The sequence below is a fragment of the Botrytis fragariae genome (assembly GCF_013461495.1).
Source record: "Botrytis fragariae strain BVB16 chromosome Unknown tig00000000, whole genome shotgun sequence".
Lineage (NCBI taxonomy): Eukaryota > Fungi > Ascomycota > Leotiomycetes > Helotiales > Sclerotiniaceae > Botrytis > Botrytis fragariae.
In genome coordinates, this window is record NW_023500986.1 from 2,329,419 (window position 1) to 2,345,512 (window position 16,094).

Consider the following 16,094-nt stretch of genomic DNA (forward strand, 5'->3'; position numbering starts at 1 on the left):
ATTATCGAGGCATGACAAGCGATTGTAAAATAGAAAAGGGGGAAGGGGGGGGGGGGAAGAATCATCATTCACGTCAAAATTTACATTAAGGTACTGTTTCATGATTTTCATTCTTAACATATGTACTTTTATTCATACCTCATTCAGAGATATAGAGTCTATTTACCAACAAATCATTGCTCAGTATTTCTAAGACCATGTTTTTCATATGCATCATAGAATAAATCTATCTATTCGATGAGCAACAAATCATACCAGATCTGACCACAGAAATTTTTGCCACAAACTCCACCTCTAACTACGTAACAATCGCTTCAACACAAGTAAAAAGACTATCTGCCGGAAGAGAAGTCTGGTTGGTAGACCTGGACGCCTCCTTGCTGCATCAACTCCCGAAGAGCCATTGTAGCATACATACTTGAGCCGAGACCAAATTTGACAATGACTGCAAGTCGAGCAGGTCTTGCTTCCTCGACAACTTCCTCCACAGCTGGTAGGGTTGCCATTTCAGTGTCAGTGGATGCTGGCTGAGGTAATTCGGATGATTTGCTATCTTCTTTGATCTCAGTAGAAACTTCAGCGGAGTTGCCGTCCTTCTTATCTTCAACTTCCACAACTTTTATGACAACTTGATCTTTCTTGCTTTCGCCAACAGGTCCCTTCGAGATCTCCTCGGCAGGTCTTTTGATACCAGCCGAGACTTCAAGTTTGACGCCTCCCTCTTGAGTCTCAGTGTCATCGTCAGATTCGGACAATGGAGTTTGAGTGACCTGAACCTTTGAATTTTTCTCGAAGTCTGGCACTCTGTTATTCAAGACGTTTGCTTCAATAAGCTCGTTCTTCGAACCGAGGGTTTGTTGAGTTCTGACTCCAGTGCGACGACCCTCATCATCCGCAGAAGTTTGAATGAATGTTTCATTATAGATTGGTTGCTTGATAGCATCCACATTGACAGGCTTCAATTTTTCTACCTCCCATGCTTCAGCTGCAGCTTTATCTTCTTCGGCAAGTTTGCTGGGTAGTGCTTTCCAAGCATTATGCTGAGCACTACCACCATAGACAGCATGATTCTGACGATCTTGTTCTGCAGCATCGGCCATGTGACGAGCACGTCCACCTTGTTGTCTTCCACCTTGGTTGTGCTGAGCGCCATTATCTCGATGTCCGTTCTCCTGTTGATTATCATTCTGATGACGGTTATTCTCTTGGAAGTTTGCAAAGCCGTGTGGGTCGCCTTCTCTCCTAGCGTAGACGTGTGTTGTTTGAATATGGGAAGGCTCATGATCTTGAGGATTGTTCTTCTCGATGATCTCCAAGTCAGTCTCGACTAGCTGTTCGGTTTCATCGTGATAAGTTCTGACTTCGAAACTCATGCCCTCCTTAACTCGGCCAATAAGGTGTCTATAGCTACCACTAAGACTAAAGTCCTTGATCTTTCGACGCATATCCGCAGGATCCAGACCACCACCCTGCTCGCTAGCCATGAACTCCTTGTAAAAGTCTCCAATCTCGTTATTGGGGTATTCGATGTCATAACCTGGCATAGGAAGGACAATATCGAATATGGTAAAGGCTCCACTGTCAGCTTCTTTGGCCGAAAGACAGCGTGCACGCTGGAACACTTCATCGGAAGTAAGTGCGGCGTCCCCTCCAGATGCGTGAATCACAATTTCTCCATTTTCATCAACTTCATCTTTTTGTTCCGGAGCTTTGCTCTCTACTAAAACAAGATCGCCCTCAATAACTTTATCTCCATAACGTTCCCATCTTCTGGAGGCCACGGTATTCCAAATGAAAGATTGGTATGAATGCACATACATAGTACGAAGGTGACGTGAAATTGAGAGTATAGCACCCGCATAATCGTTGCGCTTGCGCTCAGAAGACATGTGTTGAATGACAGCTCGCTCTGCAGAAAATCTTGGTGGAAGTGAGTCCCTACCACTGGAATTTCTGCCGGTTTCCCGGAATTTATGAATAGCAAGGGCACGCGCCATATCATCTCTACCAATGGTGCTGCTATCTTGACCTGACTGGGCTGCTGCAAGTGCATCATCGTTAAACGCGAGCAAAGAATCGACAGCACCCTTGAAGTTACCTTTCAAAATCAGTTTGCCGATTTCATGTGTACCGATTGCAAAGGTACCAAAACGTTGCAAGCCAAAGTAGTTGAGAAAACCGCGGGTTTGCAGGTTTTTAATAGCATCACCAACAACTTTTTCTGCCGATTGAACCTTTGTAGCATCGTCCATATCAGTATCGTCTCCGAAATGGCAATCGCGCAGTGTGATGGTAAAAACGTTACCCTCGAGATCGCCCAGTCTGAGTGGATACTTTTCATACTTAAAGTCGCCAACTCTGCACCGATTTCTTAACGTCTTGTTGAGATCAGCCATGCTTGTGACATGGTGTCGAAAAGCACTAACACGCTGTGAGGTGGCTGCACGACGATCTTTAGTACCTGCGTAGGCAAAGTCTTTGGCGCCAGTCCTAGTCAGCTTAGACAGCAAGTTAATAGTCTCCATGGTGTCCTTGTTTTCCTTATAAAGCGTGAAGTGAAGGTATTCACCACCAAGTTCTTCCCATCCAACTTTTCCCTTTGGTTTGGGCTGGCCATTTGGTTGGCCTCGAAAGTTGCCACGACCGGCATTGTTTTGTCCTCTACCGCGCTGGTTTTGTCCTCTGCCACGTTGTTGCTGCTGCGGAGCAGCCGCGAAGATACTGATAGAATTATCATCCAAAGCCTCAGTCTCCAGACGCGACTCAAAACGCGCACGCACAAAGCCATGAATGCGTCCACGGCGGGGTCTGTCGTCAATTGGTTCTGATTTTAGGGAGCCAAATGTAGCAGCTTTGGCATTGGGCTTCTGCTGTATCTTTTTATCCAACTCGATAATCTGGAGTGCCAAAGCGTCGCCAAAGTATTCAACAAGAATTTCCATATCGTTGGCTCGAATTTCTTTGATATTGACGACATTTGGTTCTTCAGCTGATGGCTGTGCAGTAACATCGCTACTAACTGCAGTAACTGAAGTGCTTGGAGCCACAGAATCACTGTTGTTTGTGACATCTGCGGGAGTCGCAACTTCAGCTGCAGCAGAGCCAGTAGAAATAGGTTGTACTGATTTAGTCTGCTCCGAACCTTCTGCTGTTGGCTGGTTCTCTTTACCAGTCTCTGTTGAAACAGTAATGGCATTTGCTGCATTCTGTTCACAACCATTAGTTTCAAGTTCTGCTAGAGAAGGGTAGATTGATCTAAGATATCTTGTGGGGTAGTAACTCACTCCGCGCTGGTTGTTCTGGGGAGCTTTAATATTTCTAAGGTGAACAACCTCGCCTCCTAAAGAAATTTCGTTGACCAGGAAATCCGTATATCTAATGCATCATAATTAACTAGAGTTCAAAATGAAAATAAATTTACAATATCAATAGGATTGTATAGCCATATTGGCAATAACTACAATCCGTTTGATCGCAATGAAAAGCGAAATAAAGGTAATTGGACATCTCAAACGGACTTTGAAAGGTAAACGAGATAGTTTGTGAAAGGGCAAATAACAGAATTGTAAAAGCAACCACCTTGAACCGCAGTGACGAATATCGCCTCAAACTAGGGGAAGGAAAGACAGACAAACATACCTCTGCTTCAATATACCTTGAAACCCAGGGTTTTTCTTGTTGACATAATGGAGAATTCCAGATCGAACTTCTTGAGCATGTTCAGGTCGGGAAGATAATGGAACTTCAGAAACCAAACTTTGGCCTGAAGGATCAATCTCCATTTTGTCGCTTGAATTTGCGTTTGGATTTGAGCTGGTTGCGATATTCAATTGAGAAGAAGAAGTTGTAGAGTCTGGGGTAGCTAAAGAAGAATCGAGCTTCTGCCTCTTGCGAGGTGACGAACCTTGTTCGTTGCTTTCTAAGCTAGCCATATTTGTCGATGAAATTCACTTGCTAGCCCAAAATCTTCAATTGGAAAGAACCTCAGATTATTAAATTGGGAAGGTTCCGACGGGAAGGTGAGGTCAGGAGTGAAGACTGAAAATGAATTGAGATTTTCCTCCAGGTATATTTGCACGTGATTTCATTTCGCACTAACTACGGCAACCAGCCAATCCCGTAACTTATGCAGGCTACATGTAGGAGGGAGGGAAAAGATGCCAAAATTGATCACCTTAATAATAAATTCTGTAATAAATCAACTACAAATAAATTTATGAGGGTCAGTAGTGTGAAATAAATCCTCAAGATAATCCATAGTTGTAATACTATTTAATCTTTTAATTCTCTGAATTGAAGTGGAACAATTGGATGGTTGAAGAGTTTCACCAGTGATCAATCCCAATCTTTTTTCTTCTCCGTATAGGCAGGTCAAGATCAAATACCGTCAAATGCTCTTCCGATGTCCAAGATGGTTCCATTGTTGAAATGCATAATCTACCTGAGCAGGTGAGAACAGAATGCTGTTGAGATCACTAGCACGGAGGCCTTCATATCTATCTTGATTTGTCAATTCGTTATATTAGATTATGTATCATAGGTTATAATCATAGAGGACCTCGCTCTCTCCCGGCCTCCTCCAAAATCCGTTCTTATCATGCTCATCACAACATCGTTTTGGCTCTCCACCTTGTATGTATCCTCAAACTAAGCATACTTAAGATGGTGTGTTGGTTATGCTTCGAATGATAGTGGAAGCGGAAATGCATTCTCCAGTCTGTGAGTCGTACAGTCGAGTAATTTATATGCAGGCTGGTCGTAAGACTTCAATTTTGAAACAAAAGCCTTTTGAGCCGCTTCTTTTTTGCCCTCCGAAGACTTATATTCTTTGTAAGTAGCTTCACCTTCGCGTGCCTTGATATCATTCTCAATCATCTTCTTGTAAATCATGAAGTTGTCCATCTGCCACGGAGTTGGAATTGCATCCAGGTCTTCCATTGTGTGTTGTCCTGAGAGTTCCACTAGGGTTATAGTGTTACGATAGATGTCAGGTCCCGCTGACAGCTTCAAGAGGGCTTGACCCCAACTTTCGATCTTATAGCTATACAGATCAGCATATGTATCAAGCGATAAGTGACGGGTAGATTTACTTACAGGCCGTCATATCTAACACCGAGTCTGGGTGCCCTTTCACTTTTCAATTTGTGGCCCCGCAGAAGTCTGATCACATTCCCGACACACATGAGCCGACGAGCGTGATATGCGCAGACTCTCGATTCGATGATGTGTACCCATTGTCTCGTTCCGCAACCTTTAATTTCAAACCCAGAAAGCATAGAAAATGCAACTGGTTTGCCATTCACTCCCCAAGTAAAGCCGTCCTTTGCGTCAGGCACGATCCCATCCCGAACAGCACAATGGGTGTTAAGAAACCAACTGCTCATTGTCTGGTTAGCATTTGTATATTGAGAGGCTCTTGTACATTGAGAGGCTTTTGTGCATTGAGGGTCATTGAGAAACACGGGGAACTTCAAACTTACGCTCCTGGCTCGAAATTCTCATTGGCTTCCTTCTCTGAAAATGTTGCGGCCCTTCTTACTTTCCACGCAGGACCATCTAATTTGGATATCTCAGAAGTGGTCTGTAGCTCTATGTCCCGAAGACAGCCAGATTTCTTCATGAACTTCAATCGCTCATCATCCATGGTATGAAATCTGTCTCCGAAGGTTTCAATCCATTGTTCGCGAAGCTTTTGTGCTTTTCTCATAATCTGCTTGAATGAAGGTCCTTGACTGAGAAAATTGTTCCTCACGTGTTGCAAAATCTCCTCGACTATCTTGTCCAACCGGGCATAAGTGATAACCTCAAATTCGAGAGATGGTCCTTCATCGAGTAGGTCATCGATCAGACTTTCCAGCGTGCGTATCTCATTAACAGGAAATACCGGCTTCCTCAATTCCTTGCGTATGAAGTCTGACTTTTCAAGACGGTAGTCATCTCCATCTTCACGTGGAGGATTCGACAACACTGATATCTTCGATACGCCGAACAAAAGAGACTGCCCTGAGGAGTCCGAAAATGTTGGAGATAACGGCATCGAATTGAAAGGAGAGGTCAAAAATTGATGGAGTGGAGCTACCATAATATTAGCACTATATCTCACGTAAAAGCTAAAACACAGAAGTTTTTTTTTTATCTTACACATCTGAGTTCCTGCTGGAACTTGTCTCGATGGAATCTTCTTCCCTGATGTCGGAAGTTGAGCAAGACCATAAGTCTGGTCATCTTTTTCCCGAGTCCCATCAAAGCCATCGAAAGCCAAGGTCTGCGTCACCATCGTCGAACTTTCGGTGTCGATTTCCTGTATTGTATCTAGATACATCGGTACCTTCGGCAACGTGGGTACCGTGTAATTTGAGAGGGCTTCACTCATCTTAATCGGTATGTTTCCACACTCCTCGGATGACATATGGAAAGCGTTACAGTATTGACAGATATCGATCAAGTCTATTCGGGAGTCCTTACGACAAGCAAGTGTTTCGATGGGACCTGCATGATCGCAACTTCTCAGAAATGGCGAACAGATAGTACGTGAATCCATGGTGGGCAGGTTCAGAGGACAGTCACTTCCTCTTAGGGTTTGTATCAGTGCGATTCGGATTTCACCCCGCGAGATAAGTCAAGTAGACACGATATTCAACTGTCGGGCTTCACATTTTCTTCCGCATTTGAATCGCCATTGAACAAACATATTTCTTTCCAAAAATTCGTTTGTTGATTATTAAATATTTGTGTTGTTGGGATATCAAAAGGAGGGATCGACTGGGGAGATTAGTGTCGAAGTACACGTAAGACTATAGCTTTTCCTCAACTGGATGATAATATCATAAGCAGACAGAACACTCATACACTTATACACTTATACGTTCAATGCAAAGTCCAAAGGATAATTCCTCCCTGCTTATCTTCACACCTCTTCTTTGTACGGAGTACACATGTAGAATATCAAACGTCTTGAAACGGTGGAATCCAGATTTTGAAAGAATATTCCAAGTACAACCCCCTTCCCTTTTTTGTCAGAAGGATATCTCCACATTCTCATTTCAACCGAACAAGCAACGGCAGCTTAAAACCAATGACAAAATACTTGATATCGACATTCTTACGTCTCAGCGTGGAAACCTCCGTCAGTTCCTACTGCAAGATTCGACGTGGGATATCTTTGTTTCTTTGTTACGATTTTTTCATTGTCAACATGCAACAATTACTTCCTTTCTGTTTATGAAGATACATCATCGTTGCTCTCCGAATCTGTTAGGAGCTGCAGTTGCACACCGTAGATTGTAATTTTAAAGGTAATCAACCAGAAACTGTAATGTTAATCCCTCAATATACCAGGATATTTTTTTTTTTAATTTATGAGGGCTTTCATTGCATTTAGAGGTTAATTTCGACTATGGTCCACAGGTACATCAAACGTCAATAGCAGAGCGTTAATTATACATCATCACCTTCGCCGGATAATGCCTGATAGTTTCTCTCCCGCCCAAGAAAATAACAATACCTTGTTGTCATACTAAGCTTTCCTAGTTTATTTCACGAAAGTCGTGATGCTTTCTTACCAAATACAGCGTGGGGGCTTCGCTTAAGCGGTAAGCTCCTCATTGCTGTCAAGCAAGTTCTTTCAAAAGGAGAACGGCAAATTCCCTTCATATTAGGGAAATCTGCATTGTTGATTCCTAATGTCGTTCAGATGCAGGGGCTTGATCCGGTCTCCGAAAACTAAGTGATTACTGTCCTGTCTCCTGCGGGGGTTGCATATCTTTTCTATAAAGTTCCAGATTATGTATCACAAAATTAGCAATTGAACTACATTTTAAGGATTATATGGCCGGTCGCTGATCTTTAGTCGAAACCAGTACTTCTTTCATTGAATGGCCAAATATCAAGAGCTATAGTTTGCAAATGTCTGATTGCAATTGTACATCATGGAAGCAAACACCCTGCGGTATAATGCTCATAGTTTATATAATCTAGCCATTGAGATAAACCATACACTCACTCTAGCCATGTCATCATTCAACCTCTATCCTTTCTCCTGGCTTCATCATAATACCGCCTTCACTCTGACTTACATCAAGCCCCATCTCTTAATTGAGAGAGTGGTGATGAGAGTGAGATGTTTCCAGGGTGATGTTCATCGAATGATGTCATCATTTCGGAAATGCGACCGAGATCGAATCTATCAAGACGCGAACAAATTAGCAGGTGTGAGATAAGAGGCTACTTCTGTACTGGAATAACCTTTTCCAACCTGCTTGGTTCTTCACTGGCAATTCATTGACTCTAGCCATCTGATCATATTTCATATCCGTCATTTCCTCTCTGGTGCCATTCATGAGAAGGTCGCCAGCTCGGGGCAGCGCGGCTTACGTGCCGTTACGATGTGCAAGGTGAGGTAGTGATTGCCACTCTCAATCTCCTCAATCTCAACAGGTAACAACCTCTCACGAAGCTACATTTAGTTAGCTGAGAGATTCGAAATTATTAGGAAAAGAATACCTGAGGTATGTCATTCTCGAGCTCAATCTGGTATAGGATGAAGTCCTTCAGACGCTGACCGGTAGTTGCAGATCCTCCTACAGGTAGTCGATGAACAATCTCTTTGACATCCCAGAATCTATGTACCGTTAGCTTCTTCTACGATGAGACAGAGTGCCTATTCATTAGCTTACCCTGCCCCTTCTAGCCAAGACTTCAGATTGACGGCAGGAATTCCATCACGTGGACGCAATATTGCTTTATGGCGTTCCATGACTCTTTCCATCCAACCGGGAACTGTATCTGCAAGTTCACTATCGTAAGATGGTCGCTTGAGGCGATCGGCAATATTATCAGTCCAGTCAGTTTGGGGTACGCTCTGGTGATATTCCTCACGATTCACAGTAGTATGACCTGCCAATTTTGATCTCGGTCTAGGGTCAACTTCCAAAAATTCCACAACTCCACCAGGTTGTAGAATTCTATTCGCCGTTAGTCGTGATACCTAGTAAGTCTTGGGGATTTACTCACAAGCGAACATCATCCAAAAAGCTCTTGTAACTCTCAACTCTGTCGAAGACATCTCTTCCACGGATAAAGGAGTATAGATTATGTGGAATAGGATCTGCGTGCACCAGTAGACAATTGAGGTTTCGAACATTAAAGGCAGGGGCGGTTTGGGTTTGTGAAGAATTGACACGGCTGAAATAATCGGACATGTCCATTTCGGGAGTCGGAACAATAAAATCCCTATGAATTAATTAGCACGTTAATCACAAACGAGGATAATCATCATACTTAAGTTGAATGTCTCTTTGCACACAAGACCAGTGGTCTGTCTCATCAATTCCCTCCACAGTCCAATCTGGTTGGTCTTCCTTAACTTTGAAACACCAACTCCCATCGCTACACCCAATCTATCGTATTTAGCACGATTTCAATGTACAGTAGAGAAGACATACCTCCAAAACCCGAGGAGGACCTTGGTAAACAGGAACAGACCGAGACTGCAGCTCCCCACTGACCGGTGTAGTCTTCGTCGATGAGCTCGGGTTGTATTCCCAATATGACAATTTTTCCTCAGATGTTAAGTTGCCCTTTTCTGAGCTCAGTGAGCTTTGGCCCTTGATCTGTTCGATATCGTTCATTCTCGATCTGAACTATTGAATGCGAAGTCAGCATAAAGTTCCAAATTCCCTCTAGCAAAGCGGAGCGCAAGTCTCGAGACATTCAAGGATGACGAGAAGAACTAACATCATGGTGGTATGCTCTTTTGATCAATCTCAATATTTCTGTGACTGACAAGTCTTGGGTGTTTTTGGTTTGAAGATGGCTATGAGCATCAACCAGTTCGCCATATTCATTGTAAACCATATAAGCTTTGCAAACATCGAACTCCTCACCCTCCTGGAAATCATCACACAACGAATTTTCCGGTTGCTTCTTGCGAGATGACGATGATTTTATGCCCGAATTTCCCATTTTCTCACACGACTGTGTAGAAGTCGTGAAGGAAATAAGAGGAGAGCCTCCGCACGAGGAACGTTTCCGCTGGTGTGAAGGCAGGGCTCTAAAGATTCTTGTTAGCATGGTGTGTTCTAGATCAAGTACACCTTCCGTTCGTATCAGTGTCTGCGTGGGTCAACTAAGCTTTGATCTTGCCATCATAACTTCCAATTGAATTTTTGAGCTGAGAACATACTTTGAAAGTTGTGGAGTCTCGGATCCATGGCCATCAAAACCTCCTAGGGCAGATAATTTTGGAGATGGAGATGAAGTTCTCAACTCAATGATTGATACCACACTGTTGGATCTGCCGTGCTTCGGCGACAATTGTGCAATATCATCAATTTCCACCTGGAATACTTTTCCCGAGTGAGAGGTAAAAACTAAGGGCGTGAAATGTTGTTGCTCACATTCATGCTCCATGATTGCGAGATTTGATGAGTTGATGGAGAACGAAGAAAGAAAGAAGACTCAATGGGTATGATGTATTAGAGAGAGAGGAAAAAACCCACCCATTGAAATATATGAATTTAAAAGGATCTGCAAAGTAAGGTTGTCCGGTTATCAAGATTGTGATGATGAAAATGAAAAGGGAAGTCACGACTGGTGGCCAGATCGAAGTAAGTTGGTAACATCTCAGATTCCACAATCCTCCAATTATTCTGAAAATCAATGGCAATCATAGAAATAATGAGACCAAAAGTGATACACTTTCTTGCTTTACATTCTCGTTCAAATCTCTCTTGAAAGGTCCATGACAAGGTACTGCTATGTCACGTGTGACTCTCACACGTCTATACATCGATTGAGTCCATCAACCAAGTTTTTGTATTGGTTGTATTGTATCTATATCCCTCGTAGAATCTAGATCCGAGAGTTTAGATTCGGTTACCAAAGTCTCTCATGCTGCAGCTCTTCGCGTTCACAACCTCGACGAAAATCCCCCAACATGCTTCAAAAACTTCAATTCCATGGGCTTGGCAATCAGATCCTCATTCTTCAACTTCTTGCCAAAAGCTTTGAATTCCTCCGAAGATCCATGTGCTGCGATTGCAGCCTTATCTTTGTAGCTATAATTTTATCCATCAGCTTCATAAACTCATATGTAGCAGATGACGTCAACGATGTCAAACTCACCTCTCAAACATAATGATTTCTACAGCACCCGTCTTTTTGTTGACTTCTTTCTTAATCTCATACTTCAATGTCCCAGGTTCCGTTGCCTTGATATGTGTAGAGATTTCATTCAGGAGTTCCGCAACCTAGTGAGGAATAGGGGTTAGTTGTCACCAGAGCATGTGTCGGGGGAGATCGACGCTCACTCTGTCTGCTTTTTCCTCCTTGGGGAAAATGATTGCTATCAGATCTATTTGTGACATGATGAATTGGTATATGGAATAAGTAAAATGTGGTGTATTCCTCTTGCTGATAGTGATGTTCATATCTCCGTCTGTTCGGTTGTAGACCCCTCTAATTCGGATGTGTTCAAGGATTATTCAACCTCGGTATTTTTGAAGCCAGCCAATCATAGTGAAGCCATGGATCTACACGTCGAGCAAGTGTCGATTAAGGACTGATTTCATTCGCCATATACGGAGAATTGATACATGATTACACTCGGCTTGGTTCTGAAATGAGGCTACTTTTGTTGAGACTTGCGAATTCACCACCACAGAGCAAATCTTCGAAGGCGCATCCCGTGCCCTTGATATGACACCAAGATGGCTATAAAAATGATTTTGATGGTGTTGTAAGTATGCACGGATTTTATCATGAAATGAGCCTTAAATCTTGTGCCAAATCTCCAGGTATACAAAACAGAGACCTAATGAGAAGTTAATAAATTCGATCACTCGATCACTAAGCCAATTTTTTCACTTTCCAACTACAGCATCGCCATTGTAAAAATTCAAGCACATTATGTGATGCCTCACAAGATTCTGGTGTAGATAAAATGTATAGATAGTTTGGTGGGTAGGTAGATAGCTAAGAATATGTAAGTAGTACAATTGGAACGAGAAGCCTTCAACAGTCGCTACTCATTCGCATACGCAAATTGCATCCCCTTCAACCACTCAGTTTCGCTCACTCTTGATGCTCCCCAAAACCATTTCTCCTATACCCAAAAAAGAAGCCGCTTCGCCAAACCCGATTCAAGAGGAAGAAAAACATGGCGACGCCGTTAAATGCAGATGATTGTTGATTGCGAGGTGAAGAGAGGTGGTTGATACAAAGGGAAAGTATAGGTAGATGGTATGATGATAAAACTAAGGAGTAGATCTTTCTCATATCTGGTAGAATTTCATGTAATAACGTAATCGTCTCTTATCGTCAGGGCTCAAGGTCGTTGTATGTAATGTATCATCATGGTGTGCTTTAGCTTTTTTTTTTCTCGTCGCCAAGTAGATTTGGTCTACATTGGTTTGCTATTCCATCCTGTGATATCGGATAGACTTTGCGATAATAACGTCGTAGAATGATTCGTGAAGTTAGATCACCAGCCCCATACGGTGGCTAAGAAGTGTGCCATGTTCACACGTTTGCCTCGCATCTCGACCATCCATGGATGTTCTAACATTCGCCAAGGTGAGGCACGACGAGTAGGGTCTTTCTCGAGACTAATTTGAAGTTAGTATGACTTTTTTTCACTCAAATAAACTAGGGCTGAACATACCAACACTCGATAAAGTATTTGAAGCTGTCACTCCATTTGATGCCGGCATCAGGCTCGTCCTTCAATTTTGGAATAGGTTGTCGAACAATGTATGTTAGAAGGTCGATCAATCCAGCACGAGGTTGCATTTCTGATCCATCTGCTGGGAATGGGAAGCGATGTTGGGCTACTTCCAAAAGTGTTACACCAGTTGACCAGACATCGGAAGTGATGGTGTATGATTGACCAGTAATACGTTCAGGCGCCATGTAGTAAGATGTACCAATGAAGGTATTTGCGTCACCCTTTGTACCGAACTCACCACTTACACCAAAATCGCATAGCTTTACTTGACCATCGCGACACAGGAGAATATTGGAAGGTTTGATATCTCGGTGAATGATCTTCTTCCCATGAAGATAGGTCAAACCGTTTAGAACACCTTCGGCAACCTTTCCGAGAACCTTCTCACCAGTGCGACCACCAAGTTTCTTTACTTCACGATAGATTGAGTCGAGAGAACCACCTTCGCAAAATTCCATAGCAATGGAAATGGTAGCCGTCGATGGTTCTACGAAAGCTCCGTAGTAGCGACAGATGTGTTCGTTAGCACAACCCTTGTTGAAACCTAATTCACGAACGATTTGTTTCTTGACATCAGGATCGGGATTTGTGGTAATGATCTAAGAGAGTCAGCAAGCGGCGTAAAGAATATTGTGAGGCATAGCAAATTACCTTTAACGCGAAGACGGTCTTTCCACCCTTCAACATACATCGAGTTACTGCACCTCCTGCACCCTCTCCCAAGCTTCCGAGTTCCTCAATCCTCTTCTCCATACTTGCTATCCGCCATCCATCATCGTCTAAATCTTCGACGTCTAATGTTCTCCCTTTTTCTAAGCTGAGTTTGTCGAATGCTTCAAGTCCATTCATGCTACCATCCCGCTCCATGCCAACACCTCCCTCGCTCCTTTCCGAGTATAATGAGCCTACAGCTGATGACGGGTCGGGTGTACCTTGCGGCTTGCTCAAACCATATTGCGATGCTAATGAGAATGCAGAATACTGGGAACCTGCAGATGTTGGACCACTTCCCTTCCCATCCATCGGCCCAAAGCTACCTGATCTTGAATGTGCCGCACTACTTTCGCTTCCTCCACTTGCAGATTGTCCTGGTGCAACTGCACCCCTTCCAGATTGTTCATATGGTGTAGCATTACTTCCCATAGGTGTGGCTAGTTGTAATCGAGGTAATGCCGGTCGTGCAGGCATCGAGCCAGGCATTTGAAGTGTGAGACCTTTTGTTGCAGGAGCATTGACGGGCTTAGCATTAGGAGAAGGTGGTATGGCCAGGCCCAGCCTAGGTGTCCTCGCGCCGCCATTTTGTCGACTACCTGGAATCGGAGGGCGTAATAATGGAGCTGGAGAAGACATGTTGGGTAACGGGTTGAGGGAGAGATTGCTCGAGGTCTTCGAATCGGTAGTGTGATCTTCGTATTGTCTACTCATATTACACTCAGAATAGTCGAAAGGTTGCGGCGTAAAAATGAAACGGACACGGCAGGATTCGAAGTCGTTGCCGTTGTCTAAAGTTCCGAATCTCGGGTCACACCGTTGCCGGTGTTCTTTATGCTATTGCACTGATCTAGCATCGACATGCAGTCCACCGCTGCAAGAGACCGTTGCCGCAAACGAGGAAATGCTTTTATATGGTCGAAATGGGTCCGAGGTCCGTCTTGTGACTGATCCCAATTCTCGAAAAGTTGGCTAGGTTGGATGTTGGATAAATTGGATGAGTAGTAGGTAGAGAAAGATTTATTAGGTAAAAGGAATTTTGTGAGAACTCTCGTAAGGATGGTAAGGCAATTTGTTCCAACTTCCAGTTCCAGTTTCCAATGTTGGGTAGGTACTCGTAATAATCTGCGGGTATTCAAACCGAGACTCGTTTCCGTTTCAAAGCTTATCGTCACGAAGTGTGGGTCGATAAAATAGTAAATTGAGGGTATGGTTCTTGGGAGGGATTTGGCGGAAAGAGGGGAAAAGGATATTTAATAATCCTTTGTGTGGTAATATTTGAAACAATTGGAGAGGATCTTCTTTTCGATCGGAAGATACATAAAAGTCGGTATATTATATAAATAATAAGGATCAAATAACAAGTAGGTATTGATAACAACAAGCACAAACAATGTTGTGTTTTTTTCCCCTTAACAAACAATAAGTGAATGAATTGATGGTGGATGGAGAGATGGTAATGGTGGTAAAAGAATGTTTTAAAGGGAAGATTTGATTCCCTTGAATCGAAATGGGATTGATTGGATGGAAAAGCCCGCCGTGCCCGCATACACGTTAAAAAGCTGCAAGGGAATACAATATTGGGGTCGATGCGCGTACGACAAGAGTTTATATTTAATCCTGGTAAAAGACAGTTGGACCTTATTTTAGAGGGAGAGAGGGGGCGAGAGAGTCAGGAGGGAGGAGGGAGGGAGCGAAGGAGACAGGGAGAGAAGGTTATATATGGAGTCGATCAATAAATTATTATCATGAGCATTATCATCAATGGTAGCCGAAAAGGAACAAACAAACAAACAACGGACGAGAGCGATGAGGATTATAAAAAGTATTGTGACCGGATTAGACCGATTGGATTTACCAAGGTAGGTATGGGAATGGAATGGAATGTATGAGTAGAGAGTAGGGAGCACAGAGTAGAGAGCACAGAGTAGAGAGGCTCAAGAGGCAAGAGGTAGAGGGAGTGCAATGGAGATCCATGAAACTACCGGGCATTCCTTCAACTAACCAACCCAACCAACCGCCCTGAATGTTTCTATTTAAAAAAAGATCTCTACTTTTCTTTTGCAAATCATTGTTACCAATCTATACTACTCAATGCCTGTTTATTTTTCATTTTCCACTCCTTACCTCGTCACTTCATCAGTACTACTGCACAATCTAACGAGTTGGGATAGAACGTAACATGAATTCTTTTTACAGCATCCCGGGGATTGGCTATCAATCAAAATAGGATGAGCTACGGATCTACTCCAGTTCCAGGGACTTTTGAGTCTTGTCTCTTAACGGCTCAACGGCTATCCTATGTAAATTAGTTCAACCTTGTTCGCTTGGGTAGCATACATACATACATACATACATACATACATACAGCACAGCGCCAAACTAATTGTAGATTTCTGTGGAGACAGCTGCATTTGGCTACTCTTCCCGAAAAACATAAAAAGGCAGGTCGGGTATTTGGTGGATGGTGCTCGAAAAGCTGTCGTCGTCGCTGACATCGTCGTCTACCTTCATCAATCAATTAGAGGTGCTTGCTTACCTTCGAGTGCATCGGTGTTTCATAGCGAATTGGACAATTAGGGTTCAGCCATATATATATTTCTCTTCGTAGCAATCCCTCTTTCATAGCTGAATTCTACTCGGTATACTCCGTGCAACC

The 16,094-nt window shown here is 43.2% G+C and overlaps 5 protein-coding genes across 5 annotated transcripts; all 5 read right to left on the minus strand.

Moving 5' to 3' along the window:
* Nucleotides 1–332: 332 nt before the first annotated feature.
* Nucleotides 333–3,932, minus strand: Bfra_006943 (putative pseudouridine synthase protein; the record flags this gene model as incomplete). The annotated part of the gene is made up of 3 exons (XM_037337314.1): nucleotides 333–3,206; nucleotides 3,285–3,375; nucleotides 3,640–3,932. 3 exons carry the CDS (start codon nucleotides 3,930–3,932, stop codon nucleotides 333–335), a joined length of 3,258 nt encoding a protein of 1,085 aa, XP_037198680.1.
* A 742-nt stretch (nucleotides 3,933–4,674) lies between these two features.
* Bfra_006944 (uncharacterized protein) lies at nucleotides 4,675–6,541 on the minus strand (the record flags this gene model as incomplete). Its single annotated transcript, XM_037337315.1, has 4 exons — nucleotides 4,675–5,041; nucleotides 5,095–5,376; nucleotides 5,481–6,075; nucleotides 6,142–6,541. 4 exons carry the CDS (start codon nucleotides 6,539–6,541, stop codon nucleotides 4,675–4,677), a joined length of 1,644 nt encoding a protein of 547 aa, XP_037198681.1.
* Nucleotides 6,542–8,335: 1,794 nt separating this feature from the next.
* Nucleotides 8,336–10,410, minus strand: Bfra_006945ia (uncharacterized protein; the record flags this gene model as incomplete). Its single annotated transcript, XM_037337316.1, has 8 exons — nucleotides 8,336–8,455; nucleotides 8,503–8,620; nucleotides 8,676–8,963; nucleotides 9,013–9,231; nucleotides 9,280–9,398; nucleotides 9,444–9,641; nucleotides 9,736–10,051; nucleotides 10,184–10,410. 8 exons carry the CDS (start codon nucleotides 10,408–10,410, stop codon nucleotides 8,336–8,338), a joined length of 1,605 nt encoding a protein of 534 aa, XP_037198682.1.
* Nucleotides 10,411–10,909: 499 nt separating this feature from the next.
* Bfra_006946 (putative antibiotic biosynthesis monooxygenase protein) lies at nucleotides 10,910–11,366 on the minus strand (the record flags this gene model as incomplete). Its single annotated transcript, XM_037337317.1, has 3 exons — nucleotides 10,910–11,057; nucleotides 11,125–11,249; nucleotides 11,310–11,366. 3 exons carry the CDS (start codon nucleotides 11,364–11,366, stop codon nucleotides 10,910–10,912), a joined length of 330 nt encoding a protein of 109 aa, XP_037198683.1.
* A 1,115-nt stretch (nucleotides 11,367–12,481) lies between these two features.
* Bfra_006947 (putative map kinase kinase protein) lies at nucleotides 12,482–14,149 on the minus strand (the record flags this gene model as incomplete). The annotated part of the gene is made up of 3 exons (XM_037337318.1): nucleotides 12,482–12,605; nucleotides 12,662–13,323; nucleotides 13,376–14,149. The coding sequence occupies 3 exons, from the start codon at nucleotides 14,147–14,149 to the stop codon at nucleotides 12,482–12,484; spliced, it is 1,560 nt and encodes a 519-aa protein (XP_037198684.1).
* Between the last annotated feature and the right edge of the window lie 1,945 nt (nucleotides 14,150–16,094).